Genomic DNA, 22,582 nt, shown 5'->3' with positions numbered 1-22,582 from the left:
TACATATATATATATATATATATATACTTAAATTAGACTATAGTAGAATTATATTTAAGATTAAAAAAAATAGAGCATATGTTGCCTCATCATCAATGCCATCAAAAACATCTCTCTCAAAGTTTGTAATTAAAAACATTTATCCAATTATTTCACACAATCAACTCTTTACTGTATATATAAGCATAGAAAAATATCAAAATTATAGTTGATATGGGTAAAATCAAGTCAATTTCACAAGCAAATACACTAATAGATACATAATATTAGTGTTTATTTGTTATTCTCTTTTTAGAATCGTATCCATAATTGATATATATATATATATATATATATAATCAACCTCAAAACTTTTTAAGAATATAAGTTTATTTTTTAAAATAATTGATAACCTAATATGAATTTAAATTAACTAATGAAGAGTTTAATTGAACTTTTCAATACTTAAACAGATATGATTAAGAAATTTACTATTCAAAAACTAAATAATAAAAGACATAAAATAAATCATTTCAATTCATCAAGTAAAAACATACTATAAGCATGTACTTTACTGTCTAAAAATCAAATAATTGTAACTAAATTTAAGAATTCATGACTTAAGTTTTTTTTTACTTATCTCGAAAATGTTCTCTCTCCCTCTTTTTTTTTTTTTTTTTTTTTACTCTTGTTTGGTAGTTCCAAACTTTCCCAACGGTAGGGAGAAGAAGGAAAGGGGAAGGTTGGATGGTTATCAGTTTTTTTTTTTTTTTTTTTTTTTTTTGTTTCAAGATCATATCTAGAAAATAAATTTTCTATATTTTCTATTTAAAATTGCAAATTGATTTTTTCCTGAAGAATACTCATAATTGATCCTACAAAATTTATATTTAGTGTGTGCAATTATGAAAAAAAAATTAAAATTCTTCAATAACTCAAATATAACATTTTTAATATATATAAAATTATAAGAATTTTTCTTTGACACATGAGAAATAATAAACATACTATCAAAGTTACCAACAAAATCCTATAAACCGATAATGGTAAATAGTGTGATTAGTCACATTAATAATATAATAAATTAAATTTATAATTACATTTTTTATATTGTGTACAAAGTTAATACATTAATTATAAGTCATGCAGTAAAACTTTTTTTTTTTTTAGTAAATAGTAATACTTATTAGAACACATACGAAAATAATAATAGCTACAAATGTTAGGCTTTTTTGTAGTTGTACTCTGGTTATGTGTATTATAAACCCGATTTAAAACACTATTATTATTTTCGTGTGTGTTCTAAAAAATCATGCGGTAAAACTTATAGCTAGTAAACCTAACATCACTCACAACAAATATATCCCTATAATCTTTAATTATAAATAATTTTTCCTCTAATTTGATCCTCCAATTTCAAAATCCTAGTTTTGCCCCTTCATCTTACACGTGAAATTACACATGAGTATAGTATTTAGATCAGGATTCAATAACTTTTTTTAGAATAAAATTTTATGATTATTTCTTAATGGCTTGGTTATATTTGGGGTAAAATCATAGATATAAGAGATTTGAGCTAAGAGTTAAACCCTAATTTTTTTTTAATGCCTTTTCAATATATTTTTTTTATTGATTATATTTATTACACGATTTCTCTTGCTCCCTACATGTGACCCCATCTCATTAATAACTCATTTAAGAGTGATAAAAAGAACACTTTCTCCCCTTCTTCTTCTTCTTCTTCTTCCTGTCAATTGGTAATTATAATTTACACTATGGGATAGCCTTGCCCAGGCAAAATCCTTCATTAATCATTGTGGATTGAACACAGCTCTCCCTCCTGTGAATAGGGTCATTGCTTTGGATGAAAGAATAAGAGGTTATGGATATTTAAATCCTACACAAATTGAAATGTCTAGCGAATTTGCTCTCTCTCAGGTATCAATTTGGAGGATCACAGTATCCAAGAAAAATGAAAATTTTCGTTTCATCAGCATCGCAGTATCCAAGTCCATTTGTTTTGTAATAAAATTAGTAATAATTTTTTAACAATTTTATTTTAACAAAAAATTGATAGGCTTTAAATTTTCTTACGAACAAAAAATTAGTAAGATTAGTGTAGCCCCGTTAGAAGCCAACTATATATTGGAAATTAGGTGTAGGAGGAGGTGAGGATGAAATTAATTAACATAAAAATATTATAGGAAATGGAAAATGGTAGTAATATTATTACAATTTGAATATGAAGGACAAATTTCTGGATACCCCCAGTTTCTTTCTTCATCCAAATCAAGAAGAAGAAAGAAAGAAAGAAAGAAAAGCTTAAAAATTAAGAATAAATAAATAAATAAAAATAAAATGAAATGAAAACCTGAAAGTACAACATGTGCTTCTTTCAAAACTACCTTATCTCCTTGCTCGTGTGTTTCTCTCATGATGTTGCTGCTGCTACCGGGCAAGCTTATTTCTCTGTCTCAATTCAATAATCCATTCCTCCCGTTTTACCTTTGAAACGGTTTATTCACCAACAAATCAATAAATTAGAAAAATCTAGTACAAGTGAAGTGACTGCATTGCCATCCAAAGATTTCCCACCTTAATTAACGTACACATGTATATTCTAACTCAAGGTACCGGACAAGTAGCAGAAGATGTTAGCTAGTGATCATAGGAGTCAGAAAGAATTGGATAGGAAAATAATATATTTTTTTCTTTTCCTGACACTGAAAGGAGGAGGAGGAGGAATTAAGGTTATCATAATGAGGATTTCAACACAGACGTTAGCTAGCTAGCTAGGTATCTTCTCGAGCTTCTAAACACGTACATACATTTATGGTACAGTTTTGGCGAGGACCTGACCTGACCTGACTTGACTTAACTGGGTACGAAATCATGGCTGCAAGGGCAAGGACTATTGAACCAAGGCCAAAAATGAGGGAGGTCCATTTCCTCCCCCATTAGAGGACCCTGTATTCTGTCTCTGAAATTCTATCTTATAGCTCATTTTGCTTCCCACTTCTAATTCTTCATTCTCATCATCTTCATCCTCGTCCTCTTCTTCTTCTTCTTCCTCTTGATCATCCATATTGTCGCTTTCAGCTTCCTCAATTTTGTCATAGTCTTCTACTATTAATTGTTGCTGACGTTGATGCTCCTGCTGCTCCATTAACTCCTTCACAATGTCTTCTGGCTTCAAATTTCAGTAAAACAAGAATCAGCATATTTCTCTTGGAAGAGCCTATATAATGCCAATACTATTTTAATTCTTAAAAGTAAATAATTAAACTATAGGGATTGAGTTTACCTTCTTGGATGCCCCTCCAATTCCTTCTCCAAAGAGATCTTCTGGCAAACCTACATTGCTTGACTGGGTCTGGGCCTGTACATGTGTACTAGCTCCATTTTTGTTTTCAGATGCAGTGGTAGCAGCGAGTGGTTGTTGTTGCGTTTGTGGAGTTGGCATAATTGCTGCTGCTGGGGCATCACTTGTATCTTGTTTGATGGTCTCTTGTTGTTGTTGTGGCATATTTTGGTTAACAAAAGTAGTGCTGGTGCCGCCGCCACCACTGGTAGAGCCGCCGCCAAGTATCTTTTTCCGGTAAAGGGCATCTAGTTCGTGAAAGTAAGGACAGGTTTTGGCATCTTCGGGGCGTTTCTTGTTGCTTTCCTTCACCTTTTTGTAGTACTTATTGATGTTTTCCCATTTTTCCTTGCATCTCTTCGGATTCCTCTTGTAACCCATCCTGTGCATCCCAGCTGAAATTTCTTCCCAAAGTGGACCCTTGGGCCCTGCTTCTTGGTACCTTTGTTCAAGCCCACTCCTCAACTTTATAAGTGCAAGAACTTCTACCTTGGGCCATCTCGAGGATGATGTTGCTTCAAAGCTCCCTCCTCCACCACTCATAATAATGTCCCGTGCCTGTGGGGGTACCTGTTGTTCTGGCACAGCCATCACTACTTGGGAGAAGTTTTGAGAATGTTGGTGAACTTGTTGCTGTTGTTGTGACTGTGATGGTGGCGGCGTTGGCGTTGGCGTTGGCGCTGGAGCTGGCGCTGGAGTCTGCGAGGGGATAGGGGCTTGCGGTGTTGGGGCAGCAGGAAAACTTGGAGGTGGTGCAGGTGTAGGTAATTGTATGGTCTGGCCAGTAATCTTTTGTAGAAAAGTAACAATGGCGGCATCCCTAGAAGCGGAGATAGCTCGGTCCTGAGCCATGACCTCGTGCTCACGGGCAAGCCTAGCCATCTCCTGCCTCTTCCAAGCTTCGTCTCTTATCATCCTGTCTTGCTCTCTTTTCTCAATGGCTTCCAGAAATCTTTGTTGCATCACTTCTTGCTTGTGCATTACCTGTTTCATTAGATTCTCAAAGAATTGCATCATCCTACGGGTGCCACTGCTTGATGATGACCCCCGTTTACGTTTGCGGCTGCTACCTACGTTAGATGGCTCCCCTTCTAGTTCTAGGCTCTCCTCATCATCGTCATCGTCATTGGTGCCCAGAGAAGAGGACGAACTATTAGATGAAAAGCTGATACCAGTGGGCAGCTGGGTGGTTGTTCTTACTACTGCAGCTGCTGGTGGTTGTACAGACACCACAGGTGCAGTCATCGCTGCTGCTGCTGTTGATGCACTCGGATTGGCAGGAAATATTCCGATAGTAGGAGGAGGAGCTTGGGTAACTCTGACAGAAGAGATTGGCATAGGGTTGCTGATGATGCCTATCCCAGCTGTACTGGAAACAACAGCTGGGTTGGTAGTAGTCGTCGCGGGTGGCGGGGATATGAGGAAAGGTGAGGGGTTATTGCTGGTGGTGGCGGCACTGCTACTGGCAGGTGATGAGCTATGGAGAGCCTCAAGCTCGCTGAAGAACTTGTAGCTTTTCCCATCTTGACGACCGGCTCGCCCTTCTTTTGTTCGCTTGTAATACTTGTGAACGTTCTCGAATTTTTCCTTGCATTTCTTGGCATTCCTTTTGTATCCCAGCTCCGCTAGCTTCCTGCGCACCAACCCCAGTTTTTACATAAAATAAACGCATTCCATCAAATTCTAGAGTATCATCAATTTCACAATTATACAAAATCATATCTGAAGACTAAGAAACAAAACCCACACTGAATTTGATAATCTAGTTGGTTTATCAAAGGTAAAAAGGTGAACTCCATACATAAAGAATGAGGGAAGAGAGAGAGAGAGCGACAAGTTTACTGTTTTTTTGTTTCCAATTATATTAACTATTTTAAAACTAATAAAAAAAATAAAAGTAAAAGAAGAATTCTTCTTGGGATTTTCAATTTCCGATTGAAAATAGGAAAATAATATAGATAAGAGGAAAGTTTAGTGTGTCTAAAGGGGGATTGGGTGGTATACATGCAGTGGATCTGGGCCGCTCATAAAAAAAAAAAAAAAAATTAAAAATTAAAGAGAGAGAGAGAAGGATCCTAACAGCTAGCTCGTGAATTGTGAGGGAAAGAGATAAGAAGCCATGTGCATATTGTGTGCAAAATGAGAGTGGGGCGTGTGTGTTAGAGACAAAGAGGGATCTTGAGAAAAAAAAAAATTTGCTAGCTCTCATGAGTCCATCATTACTAAAAACTAATACCATTAATAAAGCTTTCAATGTAAGCTCCGGAAGACAATGCGTTTTAATGAAGAAAAGGATTTTTTTTTTTTTTTCTATTTTCTTAAAATGAAATAAATAAACTTGTCTGGAAAATGGAAATGAAGAAAGGAAGATAAGAAGAAGGTTGAAATAAAGTTGAAATGAAATAATAATAATAAATAAAAATAAAAAAAAAATAAAAAAAGGGTACCTAGAAACATCTTCCCAGAGAGGGCCCTTGAGAGTGGCATCACGGAAAACAGCGTCCATCTCCGACCTAATTCTGAGAAGTGCTAAAGTCTCTTGACGAGGCCACCGATTACCACCGCCAACGCCACCGGCTGCTCCTCCTGCTCGATCGGCCTCATCCCCAACTTCATCACCTTGTAAAGGCATCAGTTCATCCAAATTAACTGGGGCTGAGGCTGAGGCAGGAGGTCTGCTGCTGATAGGAGAAGCCGCTTCTACTACTAGCTGACCACCACCACCACCTTGCTCGCTGCTCTCCATACCCATCGGGTTCGGGTTAGCTCCAGCAGCACTCATTTAGTACTGAGCTTTATTAGACCCTCCACCTCCTTGTTGCCTCTTTAATTTTTCAACACCCAGCTAGCTAGCTAGCTCCTCCACTTGTGCGCCTTGCACCTTGCTTTCCAAATTCTAATATATATATATATATATATATATATATATATAATTCTAGCACCAGTCGCAGCAGCCACAAAATGATCAACTGGATCTTCTTCTCACTTTCGCTTCTTCCCTAAGCTTATTCATTTACTCACTCAGTTACTCGTAATGTTGCTGGAGGTAAGAGAGAGAGAGAGAGAGAGAGAGAGAGAGAGAGAGAGCAAAAGAGAAGTTTTGGTGAAAGATGAAGATTGTGGGATCGATGTTAAGAATGGAAAAAGAAGAAGAGAGTCGACAACTGGAAAGAAAAGAAAGCCAGAAAGTGAATTTCTATGAGTTAGTGCTGGCCTTCAGATTTGATCTTTATTCCTTTGTTTATTTTACTCTAATTTGGAACCAAATAAAATAAGATTTAAGGAAAAAGAAGCAAGCAGTAAAGAAGAAAGTGAAGATAAGCAGACGGGCATAATCATCATCATCATCAACTAGCACTGCACTGTCCTGCCCCTGCCCCTGCAAAATTGACTGAGAAAAGAAAGGAGAGAATGGGCTGTGGGGGAAAGAAAGAAAGAAAGAAAGAGATAAATGTAGAGAGAGACACAGAGAGAGAGAGACAGAGACAGAGAGAAATGAATGGAGATGACGATATTAAGGATTATGATGATTAAGAGAGAGAGAGAAAGAGAAAATGATAAAACCAACTGGATGCTGTGTTGTCAGCAGCTCTCACTTTGCAGCTAATAATTGTTAAAACCATTTACCAACATATATCTACTTTATTTTTTATTTTTTATTATATAAAATAATAATAAAAATAAAACTTGTGAAAAAGGATATGGCAAACAATCCGTCACACACTCACGAGTACCCATCATTCGGAAATAAAAATCCAGTGCCACCCCATCTTCAATCATGTTCTAGTAAATTGACTAACACTCCATTTTGTTCTACGTGGCATCTCGTTATTGGACTATGTTTTAACTGTTTCAGAACTGACAGCAGCAAAGTATTGCCCCCCTTCTCTCAAGGGACACACAACAGATTCTTTTTTCCTTTTCTTTCTTTTATCAAGTTCAAACTCCAATTTTTTTTTTCTTTAAACTACGCACTTCTTCAGTCGGAACAAACTCGAGGATTGAAGCCCAGGCGAATCAGAATATGTCTACGCTCCAACTTAACCAGAGTTAAAATGTAACCCAAAATAGATAGGCCAAATGCTTAGATCTACAACAACTACTATTTTTTATTTATAATTATTAATTAATATTACTACTAAAACCCACCACACTTGAAATGAAAACTCATGAATTATTTTTATTTCATATAATAATAGGGTAGTGTTGATAAGATCTTGAAATATCTTTATATCAAATCATTTTGCTTTATGTTAGATTTTTTATTAGCTTTATAGAAGGTAAAGATAATAAAACTAACTTTTTGAATTTCACTTATCGCTTCAATAATATTTTCAATCATCTCATAAAATAAAATCTAGAATTTAATTAATGTATAATCACTTTTTCATTTTTCTATAAAAAAAATTTACTTAAATAATTTCTCAACATATGCGCTAAAGAAAACCCAAAAATCTAACACTACAAAAAAAAGTATAACTTCAAGTGGCTGATTGGTGGAGAAAATATAATAAATCATGTAAAACTGAGTGAGTAACAATTTGTAGCGTAGAAGAATTACGACAAAAATTATAAGTTTGTTTGTAGTGGAGAACAACTCTAATCCCATATATGCATAAGCCGCATAACAGTGAGCTCAGCTGGGTGTTTGTGTTTGGTTGGTTGAGGAGGGCTTGGCTTAGCCTAGGCAGCGCTGGCTGGATCAGTGCTCAGTGGTGGTGTCAGAAGAGATGAGGTGACTTTAGTTTAGTTTTAAGTTTTAACAAAGTTGGGGTTGTCGTGTCGGCCCCATCTCCGCCTGACATGCTTAAATAAGTTCCATGTGATTGGGGCGTCTTAAATTCCGTATTACCACCTCTTTTATGCCGAGGTAAACCAAACGAATAATCTCAATCATCTGTGGCTACCGGATCGGCCCCTATTAAATTCGGCAATTGTGGGTTTTTGTACGATTCACACATTTTTATTACGTACTCTCCTTCCACTAAAGTCACTTTCCTAATTCTTTAATCTTTACAATCAACTATGAATTGTCTATTTCATCAAAAAAAAAAAAAAAAAAACTATGAATTGTCTATCAAGTTTTTATTTTTTATTTTTTTATTGTACTGTATACATTTTATGTCACATAAGCAAAATTTTCTTATTTCTCCCCATGTCTCGGATCAAGTGATTAGGATTACGAGATGATACAAAAGGGATTAATTTTCAAATATTGTCAAGTACTTTTTTTTTATATATATAAATAAATTATTTATTGTCAATCTTGTGTTTAGTGGGTTTTCAAACCCAAACCAATCCTAAAAATAAGTTTTTTTTTTTCTCTGTTAAAAAATTTATGAAAACTAATATGTTCTATACGATTATTTTTGATATATTTGTCCTGACCATGGTAAAGATAAATAGACAAGTTTAGTGAGGTTTAGGTTATTCAAATGTAAATTCAATGATATTTAGTACAAGTTTTATATCTCAAATATTTAAAGAGATTTTTATTTTTATTTTTTTGAGAAATATTTAGAGTGGTTGATTTTAAAAAGTTATTATTATTATTTTTTAATCCCAAAGTATAGACCATTTACTATTTCTAGTCTGGACTATAATGAAGAGGATCCCCTTAAGAGTTTGGAAAAGTGTAAGGGGGAGATATTAAGAAAAGTGGTCATTAATTTTTATTTTTCTTTTTCATGATGAACTTCTCAAAAATCTTTTTGAATCAAGCAGTTGTTCTATACCTTATAATCTTTTAAAAATGAAAAACTTAGGTTTCAACAAAGATTTTCTTTTAGATATGATGAATCCAACAATTAATAAATAAATAAATATATATATATATATATATTAAAACTAATAAAGTGGAATTAATTAAGGGTTCAAAAAAGTTATAAAAAAAAAAAGAAAAGAAAAGAAAAAGAATTGGGAGGAAAAGGAAAGAAGGTCAGAAACCCAAATCCATTTTACACTGAGGAATGAGGATGGATGGGAAAGGCAGACAAGAACAGATTGATACAGCTGTAGCAGGGGGCCCATTTTACATGAGGTGGTGGTAAGAACGTGCGTGGCGTTTCTCCCGGATTTCTGAAACCCCTAACTGCCAGGCATCTACCCCTTTGCCCAGTTCACTGCACATGCCCCTTGCTTCCCCTTTTTTTAATGTTTTATTTAACTCCCTCTATATATATAATTTTTATTCCCATAATATTAATAATTTTACGTGTGAACAAGTCCCTGTGTTATCTCTTATTACAGTGCTGCTGACTGCACCGCCTGTTCTTTTTTAAATAACTAAAAGACTAGTCTGTCCATTTAAGTAGAAATTATATGTAACTTACGGTGGAGTAGGCTATTTGGCTAAAAGACTCTTATCTGTTTATATCTTTTTAAAATTGTCAAGTTAATTTATCAATTTTTTATTTTTATTTTAAATTGACTTGACAATTTTAAACATATAGAAGTCGTTTAATGGAATTGTGGCAAGAACGGAGTTAGGACTTTTTTTTTAAAATTTTTTATTAGAGATAATTACAACATGCTATGTGGCAGGAATTTATTAGAGATAATTACAACATGCTGTGTGGCAAGAACGGAGTTAGGACTTTTTCTTATTAGAAATAGTTATAACATGTTGTTAACCCCACAGCTTGAACCCTTTCCCCCCTAGACTCCCAAACACTTTGTGCATGAGGAGATACCCATTCAATTACAAGGCCTTTGGCAGTTAGGACTTGGAATTAAGCATATGTTTAGTAGATTGTAATAGGTACTGTAGTATATAATAATTATTCTTATGGTTTAGCTAATAACTATTCATCTCTAAAAGAGATGTAATAGTTATTCCTTAGTAAGTGTATTAATTTCTAAAATAAATATATTTCCAAATAAACAAACTTTCCATTTGTATATAACAATTATGAAAATAAAAAATCATTAAAAAATAACTAATCTCTCTTTCAAATTTAAAAAATATTATTTTTTAAGAAATATAATTATATGAGTAAGATATTTTCTAGAATATTTCTTAAGTTTGATTTAAAATGCTTTCATTCCATTGTCTTCAGAGTTCTATTATTGTGTTGTTACCAAACAAATGAATAGTAATAAGCATTACATTACAACATCTTATATTCCTTGTAATACATATTCCTATTCTTATGTAATTATTGTTACAATCTACCAAATGTGCCCTAAGGGAGGTGGTTTTACTGCCGACTGCATGTTGTGGTTCCACCCTCTGGATTTGCTGTTCAATCACATATGTTTTTTTTTTTAGTGTCTTTAATGAGTACTGTTGGGTAAGGACAAAATTAGTTTGTTTAAAATTTTTTAAAGGGCCAAGTTGTTTGTTTCGAGTAAAATTAGTTAATTGGACTTAATTTTAAAAAAAAAATTGCTATTAGTAATTTTTATTGTTGGGCTAATTTTTCTGGACTTGTATATTTTGTTTTAAATTTTAGATCTATAAATTTTTTATAGCCTTCAAAAGGAGTATATGCTAGAGTTAAAACCATTTTTATAAATTGCTGATGTGGTTAGTAGTTATTGTTATATAAAAAAGTAATGTAAGTGGTAGGCCCAAATATGAACCAATAAGAATTTGCAACTTCAACGGTTTGTAAAAATATTACAAAAAAGTTTGTGACTATAGCATTACTCTCAAAATAATTAGTGATATTATTGTTAAGGGGGCAAAGTGTGATTTTATAGAACAAAATTGCTAAAATTATTACATATATATATACTAATAATTTTAAAAAAAAAATTTAGGGGGGGTGGGGGGGGCGGGGGGTGTGATTGCCCCTCCTTGTCCAAGAGTGGCTCCGTCACGTTGTCCATGAAGATAGTATAATTTCTCATACTTATACGTGGGTAGTTCCACATAGCCAAAGAGTGAGTTCAAAAACAGGTATAAAGCCTTCATACACACTACAAGAGTTACCTGCTTTTGTAGTGGGTAAGTTGTATGATATTATGCCTTTGTCCCCATTCCCTGTGTGTGTTGTTTGTTTGTCTTCCTTCTCAAAAAAAAAAAAAAAAAAAAAAAAGGGAAAATGGGCCTAGTTTGTGTGCTTAAAGTAAACCTCTTGACCTCAATCTAACTACCCTTGGTTTTAAATTGAAAGTGCAGAGTTTCTCGAATATTAGGCCCTTTGGTGCAGCCCATCTCTAAATGCCAGCTTGTAGCTCTTCATCAGTCCGCTCCTATAGACATTGCACCCTATTTATTGGCCCAAACTGGGCTTTTAAACGCATGACCTTGCCATTGAGTTCGCATTCAGTAGGTCTTGGGTATAGGAAAACTGAGTTGGATTTCTAGCAAAATTGATGACGCTCTAGATCCCATTTAATTCTCTCAGTCTTATTATATTTATCTTTGTTTTGCAAGATTTGCCGATAATGAATAATAAAAAAATGATTTGGGTTCCATATAAATCTCTAATCACTAAAGAATATCATCATCATTACTATTTACTTTTGACTTTGTCCTAATATATCTCGTAATTATTTGATTTTGACACTCAAGACCAACACGATAGAGTGTTAACTGTTGAGAAACTTCTAAAAAGAAGCAACCAGGTCCTTAATGGGCCGAGGCTTTGGGAGTTCAAGTTATAGAAAGTTTGACTATGGGTACACATCTATATCTAATATTATACGCCTAAATTTATGTAAGCTTATTTAGATAATGTAAAATATGTTCCCTAATTAAATTCAACCATATAAACTTGAGGTTATTTATTTATTTATTTATTTTTAAAGGAATATAAACTTGAGAATTGTAATTGATGAAGTGCAAATTCGTCAGTAATTGCAAACACGTCCAGACGGAGCCCAATCCTCGTTTACGTCACAGTAAAAGTAGCAATCCCTTAAGACGGTCATCGGTGTGGTGCCTGCCACAACGCCTCCGATGCCAAAGTCAGTAGAAGAAGGTTTTAGGGAAATAACAGAATGTCAAAATAACTAGGAGTGCTTTTAGGTGAGTCTCTGTACCTCATATTAGTGCTAGGAGGGTTGTATATATACATTCCCGTAGCCCCTAGCCGTTGTGGCTGTTATGGTGGTTTTAATGCCTCTTTTGGTAACGCCTCATGGTCAATGATGTGAGCTTTGATGGGCTTCCAACGGTTTGTACAGTTGTCCCTGTAACCGTCCGAGGCATTTATTTGATTGCATCGAATGGCTTCTTTACCTTCGTCAGTAATGTGGCTTATATCGTCGGAGGCACCTGGTTAATTCATCTGTCAATACTGCCTCGTTGGTTTGGATAAGGTCATCCAGGGAAGTTGAGTTCGTCAATCCCATCAGCTGCCCCTAGATTCTGTGGTCGTCGTGACGTGTCATGACGATCACGGAAGATGAAAGGTCTATGGGCTGTATATGACTCTTGGGATTTCACTCCGTATTAAATGCATAGTGGCGGCGCCACACGCGTCGTGGCCACGTGGCATGTTCTGATTAGTGGAGTTAATGTTCCAATTGTATGACCCTTGGGTTTCTCGCTAAATTTTAGTTTTTTGAGCCTTGGTTTTTAAACTTCTCCTCTCCTCACTTTTCCCTTTCACTTTTTTCCAAACTTCCAATCATTGCTCTAAGTGTTTTCTTCTCCAACTTCCCTTTGCAACTCTTCTTCGAGCTGGTGCGTAGCGTGGTGGTGCTTCTCACATTCGCCCTCTTTTAAGGTACACTTCTCTTTCTTTTTCTTACTTCTTTTCTTTCTTGGTTGCGATAAAGCTTTTGATTTTTTTTTTTTTTTGCTGCTTTTGATTTTTAGGGTTTAGCATTCATCTCTTTTTTCTGTTTCTGGGTTTTCATGGTTGATAGTTCTGAGGTTAAGGTAGTGTGTCCCTCAGTCTCTTTCTTGTTTGCTCGTTTAGGGGCTTCTTTAGACACTTCCAATGCTTTTCTCCCTCTGATTGAGAATTTCGTTTTTGAGGGTTGTGGGCTAAGAGTTGTAGTGGGTGAGTTGTTTCCTGTACTCAGCCAATCGATCAATTGGTTTGGGGGTTTGATAGAGGAAAGGAAGAGGATGTCTGAAGTGCAATCTAGTGAGCTTGAGACTGGGTTGCCGTCTAACGACGGCCTAATGGAGGAAGATACAACTGTCTCTTCCCCTCGAGAGGTTAGGGCTTTCCACACCCTCAAGGAGGTGTGTGGGCTGGATGCCGACACATTAGGTAGGTTTAAGGATAGGTTTTAGTTTTCGGAGCGGGTTAGGGTTCGTCTGCCCAATGAGGAGGATTGGGCTTGTCACTTCTTCCCCGGGGAGGTATGCTTTTACGAGGCTGCCTTCGTCTGTAGGTTGAGGTTCCCCGTCCATCCGTTCCTCATGGAGCTATTAGATCGTTTTGGTATTTCTTCCGGGAAACTTATGCCCAACTCATGGAGAATAGTGGTCAACTGTATGGGGATATGGCTGGCCGCTATAGACGGAGGCATGCTTAAAGTAGACAAGCTCGTCTACTTGTACCGTTTGAATGAGTCCAAGGAGCACAAGTATTATGAGTTGGTGCCTTAGGAAAGGAGGACCAGGATCGTCAGGGGTCTACCTTCGTCTTTCAGGTACTGGAAGTCCCGGTTTTTCTTTGTGTCCAGGGACGACTTTGAGACTCCCTCCAATGAGGTTTGGGGTGATCTCCCGAGGTTGCTTCGCCGGTGGGGAACCCCAACCTTAGGTGTGTAATTATTTCTTCCCGTCATTTAAGTTTCATTGTGTTTATTTTTATTGTCACTAACTCCTTTGCTCATTGTTTTGCGTAGTTAAGAGACGGCCCAAGCTTAAGAGCAGGTACAAAGAGCGTGTGGAGAAGGCGATCGAATACGCAAAGTTAATTGAGGATTGGGACGATCTTGTGGACCCACGGACTCTTGCCTTCTATTGCCTTGGTCCAGAGCCTTCCGCCTTCATCTTGCACAATATTGATATTGAGGAAAAAAAGAGTAAGTGTTAGGTTCGTCAGTATTGATTCCCTTGTATACACTTGGTTTTTTTTTTTTTTTTTTTTTTTTTTTTTTTTTTTTTCTACAAGTGTTTTCCTCTTGCAGGAATGATGACTAAGTTTAATAAAGACATGTATGCAAAGATGAGATCGAAGAAGGACGAGCCATTGTCCAATCTTGGTAAGAGGACAGTGCGCGTTACAAGGATGGGCCCCCCCGCTACTCCAGGTTCCCTCGTTGCTCTAGCTGTCCCTGGTACTAAGGTGACAAAGACAGCTTCTCCGACCACTTCTGTTGAAGAGATACCTACTCCTACTTCCAAGAGGCCACGCTTGGTAGGTAAAGGGAAGGAGAAGGCTGACTCTCGAGCATCCAGTATTTGGGACGATGCTGAACTTGCGGTGGAAAGGGCGCACGGGGTTGTCACTACTGAGGACCTGAAGGTTTTCTCAGGTGTGCCTTCCAACGAGGTGGTGGCTTGTCATGTCCATAGACTTGTTCAGGTAAAGTACTTGTGCACTTTTGGTTCCTCTCCCTTATTTTTTATTTTTATTTTTTTTTTTAAGACTCCAATTTTCTTTTCAGGTGCTGGGGGAGAGTCTTCACATTACAACGGAGTACCTCACTCAGGAAGCCAAGGTCGCGTTTGTGAAGTCCAGGATGGAAGCTCTGGACGTGGAGAACTCCAAGCTAAAGAAAGACTTGATTTTTGCCATGGATGAGGCCAATACTCTGAAGGAAAAAGTCAAGACCTTGAGCGACGACCTCAGAGTCGAAAAGCAGCTAACTCTGGAAAAGGAAGAACATCTTTTGGCTGCTAAGGAGAAACTCAAGACTATTGCTGCCAAGGCCGTTGAGGCCTTCCAGCAGACTAACGAGTACAACACAGTACTATTCAGTTGGTATTTTAAAGGCTTTGAGCTCCTGAGGAGGTACTTTGTTAAGCATCCCATTGGAGTAGATCTACAGAACTTGGACTTGGAAGAGGTGGACAAGGAGATGGCTGCTGACGAAGCCTCCCAGTCCTCGGCTTCTGAGGAAGATGCTCCTAAGAGTGCTCCTGCTAGTGATGATGCCAACAATGCTTGAACCTGTCTTTTTTTTTTTTTTTTTTTAAGTGAACTATGTGTTTTCGGGCCTTTTAAGTCTATTTTGAGAACAATATCTTCATTTTAATTTGAGGACAATCGTACCTTGTTTTGATTGCAACAATGACACTATACTGGTTGCCTGTTGATTTTGGGCTTTCACTTGCGTTTGCAATTCTATACTTATTTGCTTGTTTGTGTCCTTGTTTCTGTATGATTCTTGCTTGCTTCGTTCATTTGGCTGCTTCATTTGCATTGGTACATTGTACTTAGTTAAATTTTCTGTTGTGATCTGCCCTTTTGAAGGAGGACCGACTCGTCCGTAACTTGTACTTATCTAGGCGGGGAATTGACTTGTACATCGTCAGTAACTTATTTTCGTATAGGTGGAACCTTGTTTACTTAGCCATTTTTATGACTTACACCTGTTTAATAGACATTGTCATCTTTAACCTTGTCAGTAACTTACATCCGTCAAGGCGGAATCTTGTTACTTAGCCATTTTTTATGACTTACACCTATTAAGGGATTTTGTCATTTTTATGGCTTCGTCAGTAACTTACATCCGTCAAGGTGGAATCTTGTTACTTAGCCATTCTTATGACTTACACCCATTAAGGGATTTTATCATTTTTATGGTTTCGTCAGTAACTTACATCCGTTAAGGTGGAATCTTGTTACTTAGCCATTCTTATGACTTACACCAATTAAGGGATCTTGTAATTTTTATGGCTCGTCAGTAACTTACATCCGTCAAGACGGAATCTTGTTACTTAGCCATTCTTATGACTTACACTCATTTAAGGGATCTTGTCATTTTTATGGCTTCGTCAGTAACTTACATCCGTTAAAGCGGAATCTTGTTACTTAACCATTCTTATGACTTACACCCATTTAAGGGATCTTGTCATTTTTATGGCTTCATTAGTAACTTACATCCGTCAAGGCAGAATTTTGTTACTTAACCATTTTTATTACTTACACCCATTTAAAGGATCTTGTCATTTTTATGGCTTCGTCAGTATGTTACATCCGTCAAGGCAGAATCTTGTTACTTAGCCATTTTTTGTGATTTTCACATTACTAGATCTGCTTGCATTAAAATATTGGCTGAATAGTCCTTTTTATTGCTTTCAAGAATGAATACAATTGTCTATTACATCTATTGGTAGTACTTCTTCAAGTGCTTAGTGTTCCATGGTCATGGAAGCCTCTGCCTGTCTATGGTTTCCAGGTGATAGTTGCCTTGCCTGGAGTAATTGACGACCCGGTAGGGTCCTTCCCATGTGGGGCTGAGTTTCCCTTGGGCAGAGTCTTTGGTTGCTGGGGTGACCTTGCGCAGGACGAGGTCTCCTATGTCGAGTCGTCTAAGCTTCACCCTTTTGTTGTAGTACTCAGCCATCTTTTGTTGGTACTTTGTCATCTTATTAGAAGCTTTCTCTCTAACTTCGTCCAGATAGTCCAAGTTGACTCGTAACTGATCGTCATTACTCTTCTCGCAGAACATCTCTCACCTAACGCTAGTTACTCCCACCTCAATTGGGATTACTACTTTGGTGCCATAAGTGAGTCTAAAGGGGGTTTCTCCTGTTAGGGTTCTTGTTGTAGTCCTATAGACTCACAAGACATTGGGTAATTCTTCCGGCTAGGCCCCCTTTGCGTCGCCCAACTTGGCTTTAATGATCTTGAGTAGCGTCCGATTGGTTATCTTTATCTACCCAATTTCCTGTGGATTTCCTGGGGATGAGAACTGGTTTTTGATCCCTAAACTTGAACAGAAATCCTTGAAGCTTTGGCTATCGAACTGCTGCCCGTTATTTGATATGATCGTCTGTGGAATCTTGAACCTGTAAATTATGTTCTTCCACACGAAACTCTAGGTCCTTGCTTTGATGATGGTTATCAGTGCCTCTACTTTGACCCATTTTATGAAGTAATCAATAGCGACTTGTAGGAACTTTACCTGTCCCTTACCTTGGGGTAACAGTCCGACGATGTTGATTCCCCATTGCGTGAATGGCCATGGGAAGGCTATTGTCATCAGTCTCTCGACTGGAAGGCGCTGGACATTCCCGAACCTTTGGCACTTGTCACACTTCTTGACGAGCTCCAATGCGTCCATTTGCATGGTAGGCCAAAAGTAACTTGTTCTAATGACCTTACTTACCAAGGATCTGGGGCCTGCATGGTCCCCGCAAACCCCTTCATGGATCTCTTACAGGATATACTTAGCTTCCTCTTCATCGACACACTTCAAGTAAGGCATGGAGACGCCCTTCTTGTACTTGATGTTATTTAGGATTGTGAATTTGGCTGTTCTCTTCCTGACTTTCCTGGCTTCCTCGGCATCCTGTGGGAGGTATTCGTCTTGAAGGAAGGATACGATTTGTGTCATCCAACTGTTTGTAGTCTGGATTGCAAATGTAGACACGTTTTCAATGCTAGGGCGTTTTTGGATTTCCATGTCTAAGCCCATGCTTGTTGCTCCTTCTGATGAGGCCATTTTTGTGATCTCGTCTGCTACCATGTTTTGGCTTCTTGGGATCTGCATGAACTCTACCCTATCAAAATCTTGGGTTAGATGCCTTGTCAATCTAAGGTATTTCTACATTCTTTCTCCCTTTGCTTCATATTCCTCCTTTATTTGCCTTATTACCAGCTTGGAGTCACTCTGAAGGAGCAGGTTCTTAGCCTCGTCAGTATGCCTTCATACTTGGCCTTATTATTGGTGGCCGAAAATTTCATTTGAACTTCGTATTTAAGCACTTTTCCATCTGGTGCGGTGATAACAACCCCTACTCCCCCCCTCTTTTGGGTTGACGAACCATCGGTCTATATCATCCATCATTCTGTCTCGTTGGTGAGGCTGTCATCGTTTGGGATTATGAACTCGACAATGAAGTCTGCCAGATCTTGTGCCTTGATTGCGGTCTTGGGGTGGTATTTGATGTCAAACTGGCTAAGTTCGATTGCCCACTAGACCATTCTCCCTGCTGCTTTAGGTTTGTTCATGGACTTTTTGATGGATTGATCCATCATTATCAGGATGAGATTCGCCTGAAAGTATGGACGTAGCTTGTGCAAGGCTACTATTAACGCAAATGTGATCTTCTCGATTCTTGGGTACTTGGCTTCTGGTCCTTGAAAAGCTTGGCTGACATAGTAAACTAGGAGCTGTTTCTTGCCTTCTTCCTAAATCAGGGCTATGCTCACAGCCATGGTCGACATTGCCAGATACAAAAATAAGTTTTCTCCTTCCTTGGACGGGCTTAAGAGGGGTGGATTGCTCAAGTAATGCTTGAGTTCTTGAAACGCTGCTTCGCATTCGTCAGTCCAGGAGAAGGCCTGCTTCAATGTCTTGAAGAAGGGCAAACACCTGTCCGTCGCTTTAGAGACGAACCTGTTGAGTGCCACGATACTTCCTGTGAGTTTCTGGACTTCCTTGACGGTCTTCGGTGAGGCCATATCGAGTATGGCTTGCACCTTCTCCGGGTTCGCTTCTATTCCCCTTTGGGACACCATGAATCCCAAGAACTTTCCCGAGGCTACGCCAAAGGCACACTTGCTGGGGTTCAGCTTCATCGGGTACTGTCTAAGTGTGGTAAACGTCTCCTTTAGATTGTCCAGATGGGCCAGTTCCTGTTTACTCTTGACGAGCATGTCATCCACATATATTTCCATGTTTCTTCCGATCTGCTTGCTAAATATCTTATTCACTAACCTTTGGTAGGTTACCCCTGCATTTTTCAATCCGAAAGGCATTACCTTATAACAATAGAGCCCTTGGCTCGTGATGAAAGCTGTTTTCTCCTGGTCTTCTTTAGCCATTTTTATCTGGTTATATCCCAAGAAGGCATCCATGAATGTCAGTAACTTATGCCCAGCTGTAGAGTCCACCAGCTAGTCTATCCTTGGTAGAGGGAAACTATCTTTTGGGCAGGCTTTGTTTAGGTCCGTGAATTCTACGCACATTCTCCATCTCCCATTAGTTTTCTTCACCAAGACGACATTTGCAAGCCATTCTGGATAGTACACTTCACGAATGAAGCTTGCTGATAGCAACTTGTTAACCTCGTCCGTAATAGCTTGATTCAATTCTGGAGCGAAGACCCATCGTTTTTGCTGGACAAGCTTCTTCTCGGGGTTCACGTTTAGCTTGTGTTCGATGACTCTTGGGACATGCTTGGCATATCCTTGTGGCTCCATGTGAAAACATCCAGGTTCTCTTTAAGGAACTAGACAAGTCTCACCCTCATCTCGGGACTCAACATCATCCCTATCCTGGTCGTCTTTGTCGCTTCTCTTTCGACCAGCTCTACTGTCTCCAGGGCTTCAACTTTATCCTCTTCCTTCTCCTCGATCATCCATGTATGGTTTTTCTTGGCAGCTAGCACGGCCTGGTAGCATTCTCTAGCCAGTACCTAGTCTCCTTTTACTTTACCAACACCGTTCTCTGTTGGGAATTTTACCTTCAAGCACTAGGTGGATGTGGCTGCTTTCTAGCGGTTGAGCGTTGGTCTCCTGATTATTACATTGTAAGATGAGGGGCAGTTTACTACTAAGAAGTCCAATTGACGAGTCAGCTACCTTAGGTGAGTTCCCATTGTAACTGTCAGTGTCACTATGCCTTTGGGATATACCCTGTCTCCACTGAAACTGACGAGGGGAGAGTCAAATGGGTGAGTTCCCACTGTAACCGTTAGTGTCACTATACCTTTGGGATATACCTTGTCTCCACTGAAACTGACGAGGGAAGAGTCAAATAGGCGCAGCCTTCCTGGATCTAGCTTTAACTACTAGAAAGTAGACAGGTAGATGATATTCGCAAAGCTGCCACTGTCCACAAGGATTCTCCTGGTATTGAATCCTTCTATTGTGAGCATTATGACTAAGGGTCGTCATGAGGTTGCTTGACCCCCCTAGCATCTTCTTCTGAGAAGCACATGTCTCGGTCCGTCCGTCTTTGTTTAAATGGGGGCATCCTATGGACGCTGTTGACCTGCCTTTAATACGATTTCTTGAGGGATCTAAATGACCCACTCGTGGATGGGCCACCTATGATTGTCTTGATCTCCTCGATCACATTTGGTGGGCGCTGAGATGTGTGATCCTCGTCATTGGGTGAAAATTCGCGCTGGTTCTTGTTATCACCCCTGAATCTACTGGATTCCCCCTTTTTCACATACTTCTGTAGCTTCCCTTTCCATATAAACTCCTTTATCTGTTCCTTTAAGTCCCTGCAGTCTTCTGTGTAGTGGCCGTGATCCTTGTGGAATCGGCAGTACTTCTTCTTGTCACGGACGTTGAGGGACGAATGTAATGGCCTCGGCCATTTGAGGTAATGCTCATCCTTAATCTGTGCCAAAATTTTGTCAACAGGCATAACTAAAGGAGTGAATTTTACCATTCGAGGAGTTTTTTTGTCTTTCCTTTTACCCCCGTCATTGGTTCGAAGATCGGGACGCTCCTTTTTTGTACTTTACGATCGTCCTCCTTCCTTCCCTTGTCTCCCGGCTTTTCTACGTCCTTTATAGCGGCTAATGCATCTTTAGTGCTCATGTACTTCTGTGCCTTCAGGAGCATCTCTATCGTCATTTTAGGAGGATTCTTCGCTAGTGAAACCACAAACTCTCTGGACTTCAACCCCGCCTAAAAGGTTGTCAATTGCACCTTGTCGTCAGCTTCGTCTACCTCTAAGGTCTCCTGAGTAAAGTGTTTTACGTACGACCTCAGGGTTTCTTTCTCCCGTTGTGTAATGGTAAGTAAGTGATCCGCTGGCTTCTTAGGGCATTGTCCCTCGACGAAGTGGCGCAAAAAGGCGTTGCTCAACTGCTCGAAGCTATCGATGGACGATGTTGGTAACTTTGTGAACCACTCCCTTCTAGCTCCTTTGAGAGTGGTATGGAAGGAATGACACAGTATTTCGTCAGGAGGCTATTGAAGGCCTAGTGTCGTTTTGAAGGTGTTGAGATGGTCCTGGGGGTCCTTAAGCCCATCAAACAGCTTAAGCTGAGGCAATCGAAATTTCGACGGTACTGGGCATTCTAAGACTGCTGTAGTGAAGGGTGAGTTTGTTGCCTTGACCATTCTATCCAGGCTTCAATCCATTTCCCCTTAATGGCATTCCTCAGCTCATCCATCTCCTTTCTCATCTCCCGAAGAAGATTTGAGTTTTGCTTATCCGGGGTAGCTATTCTTCGGCGATCACTCCTTCTATGGCTATCTCCCTCATCCTCTTAGTTGGCTCTGGACCGATTCTCCTCCTGTTGAAGCTGTTGCCTCATTTCTTGATTCTGTCTGGTCAGCTCTTCAACGGTGGCCGCTAGGGCCTGGATTTGCAGAGCTAAGGCTGCAGAATCCTGGTTGGACTCCATCTAAATATAGAAGTTGATGGAAACTACGCTTTTGAATCAAAGTACGAAAATGTCGTTCCCACAAACGGTGCCAAACTGATGAAGTGCAAATTTGTCAGTAATTGCAAACACGTCCAGATGGAGCCCAACCCTCGTTTACGTCACAGTAAAAGTAGCAATCCCTTAAGATTGTCACCAGTTTGGTGTTTACCACAACGCCTCTGATGCCAAAGTCAGTATAAGAAGGTTTTAGGGAAATAACAGAATGTCAAAATAACTAGGAGTGCTTTTAGGTGAGTCTCTATACCTCATGTTGGTGCTGGGAGGGTTGTATATATACATTCTCGTAGCCCCTAGCTGTTGTGGCTGTTATGGTGGTTTTAATGCCTCTTTTGGTAACGCCTCATGGTCAATGATGTGAGTTTTAATGGGCTTCTAACGGTCTGTACACCTGTCCCTGTATCCGTCTGAGGCATTTATTTGACTGCATTGAATTTCCTTTGTCAGTAATGTGGCTTATATCGTCGGAGGCACCTAGTTAATTCATCTATCAATACTGCCTCGTTGGTTTGGATGAGGTCGTCCAGGGAAGTTGAGTTCGTCAATCCCATTAGTAACTATATATACACAAGAATATTATTATGCTGCATTAACCAATAAAAAACATTGTTAACTTTATACACGAATTGTGCTACATTGGCTAATAGCCCACATTTTTAAATATTACACACAAAGAATGATAATATAAAACAAAAGTCATTTTTTATTTCTTCTAAATTTGACATATAAATTTTTTAAAATCCACATTTTCCATCTCATCTTTTTAATATGTATCGTTAAATTGATTTTAAAATTACAAATAG

General features: G+C 38.6%; 1 protein-coding gene across 2 annotated transcripts; it reads right to left on the bottom strand.

Annotated features, from left to right (window-relative positions):
- Positions 1-2,478: 2,478 nt before the first annotated feature.
- LOC115975127 (trihelix transcription factor GTL1) lies at positions 2,479-6,896 on the bottom strand. 2 transcript variants are annotated; one of them, XM_031095786.1, is made up of 3 exons: positions 5,788-6,891; positions 3,284-4,973; positions 2,479-3,169 (listed from the first exon to the last, which is right to left on the bottom strand). In XM_031095786.1, the coding sequence occupies exons 1-3, from the start codon at positions 6,120-6,122 to the stop codon at positions 2,891-2,893; spliced, it is 2,304 nt and encodes a 767-aa protein (XP_030951646.1). In that variant the 5' UTR covers positions 6,123-6,891; the 3' UTR covers positions 2,479-2,890. The 2 variants fall into 2 exon arrangements, with proteins under 2 accessions (XP_030951646.1, XP_030951647.1); XM_031095787.1 differs by having other exon boundaries at positions 3,073-3,165; positions 5,788-6,896.
- Between the last annotated feature and the right edge of the window lie 15,686 nt (positions 6,897-22,582).

Source organism: Quercus lobata, chromosome 2 (genome assembly GCF_001633185.2).
Source record: "Quercus lobata isolate SW786 chromosome 2, ValleyOak3.0 Primary Assembly, whole genome shotgun sequence".
Taxonomy (NCBI): domain Eukaryota; kingdom Viridiplantae; phylum Streptophyta; class Magnoliopsida; order Fagales; family Fagaceae; genus Quercus; species Quercus lobata.
Note: the sequence above shows the minus strand (reverse complement) of the source record. Positions and strands in the feature narration are given on the sequence as shown.

Coding starts and splice junctions, on each gene's coding strand:
- LOC115975127 (XM_031095786.1), bottom strand. CDS start 6,122: ATGAGTGCTGCTGGAGCTAACCCGAACCCGATGGGTATGGAGAGCAGC. Junction 4,974..5,787: donor CTCTGGGAAGATGTTTCTAG/GTACCCTTTTTT, acceptor GTTGGTGCGCAG/GAAGCTAGCGGAGCTGGGAT. Junction 3,170..3,283: donor TTGGAGGGGCATCCAAGAAG/GTAAACTCAATC, acceptor TGAAATTTGAAG/CCAGAAGACATTGTGAAGGA.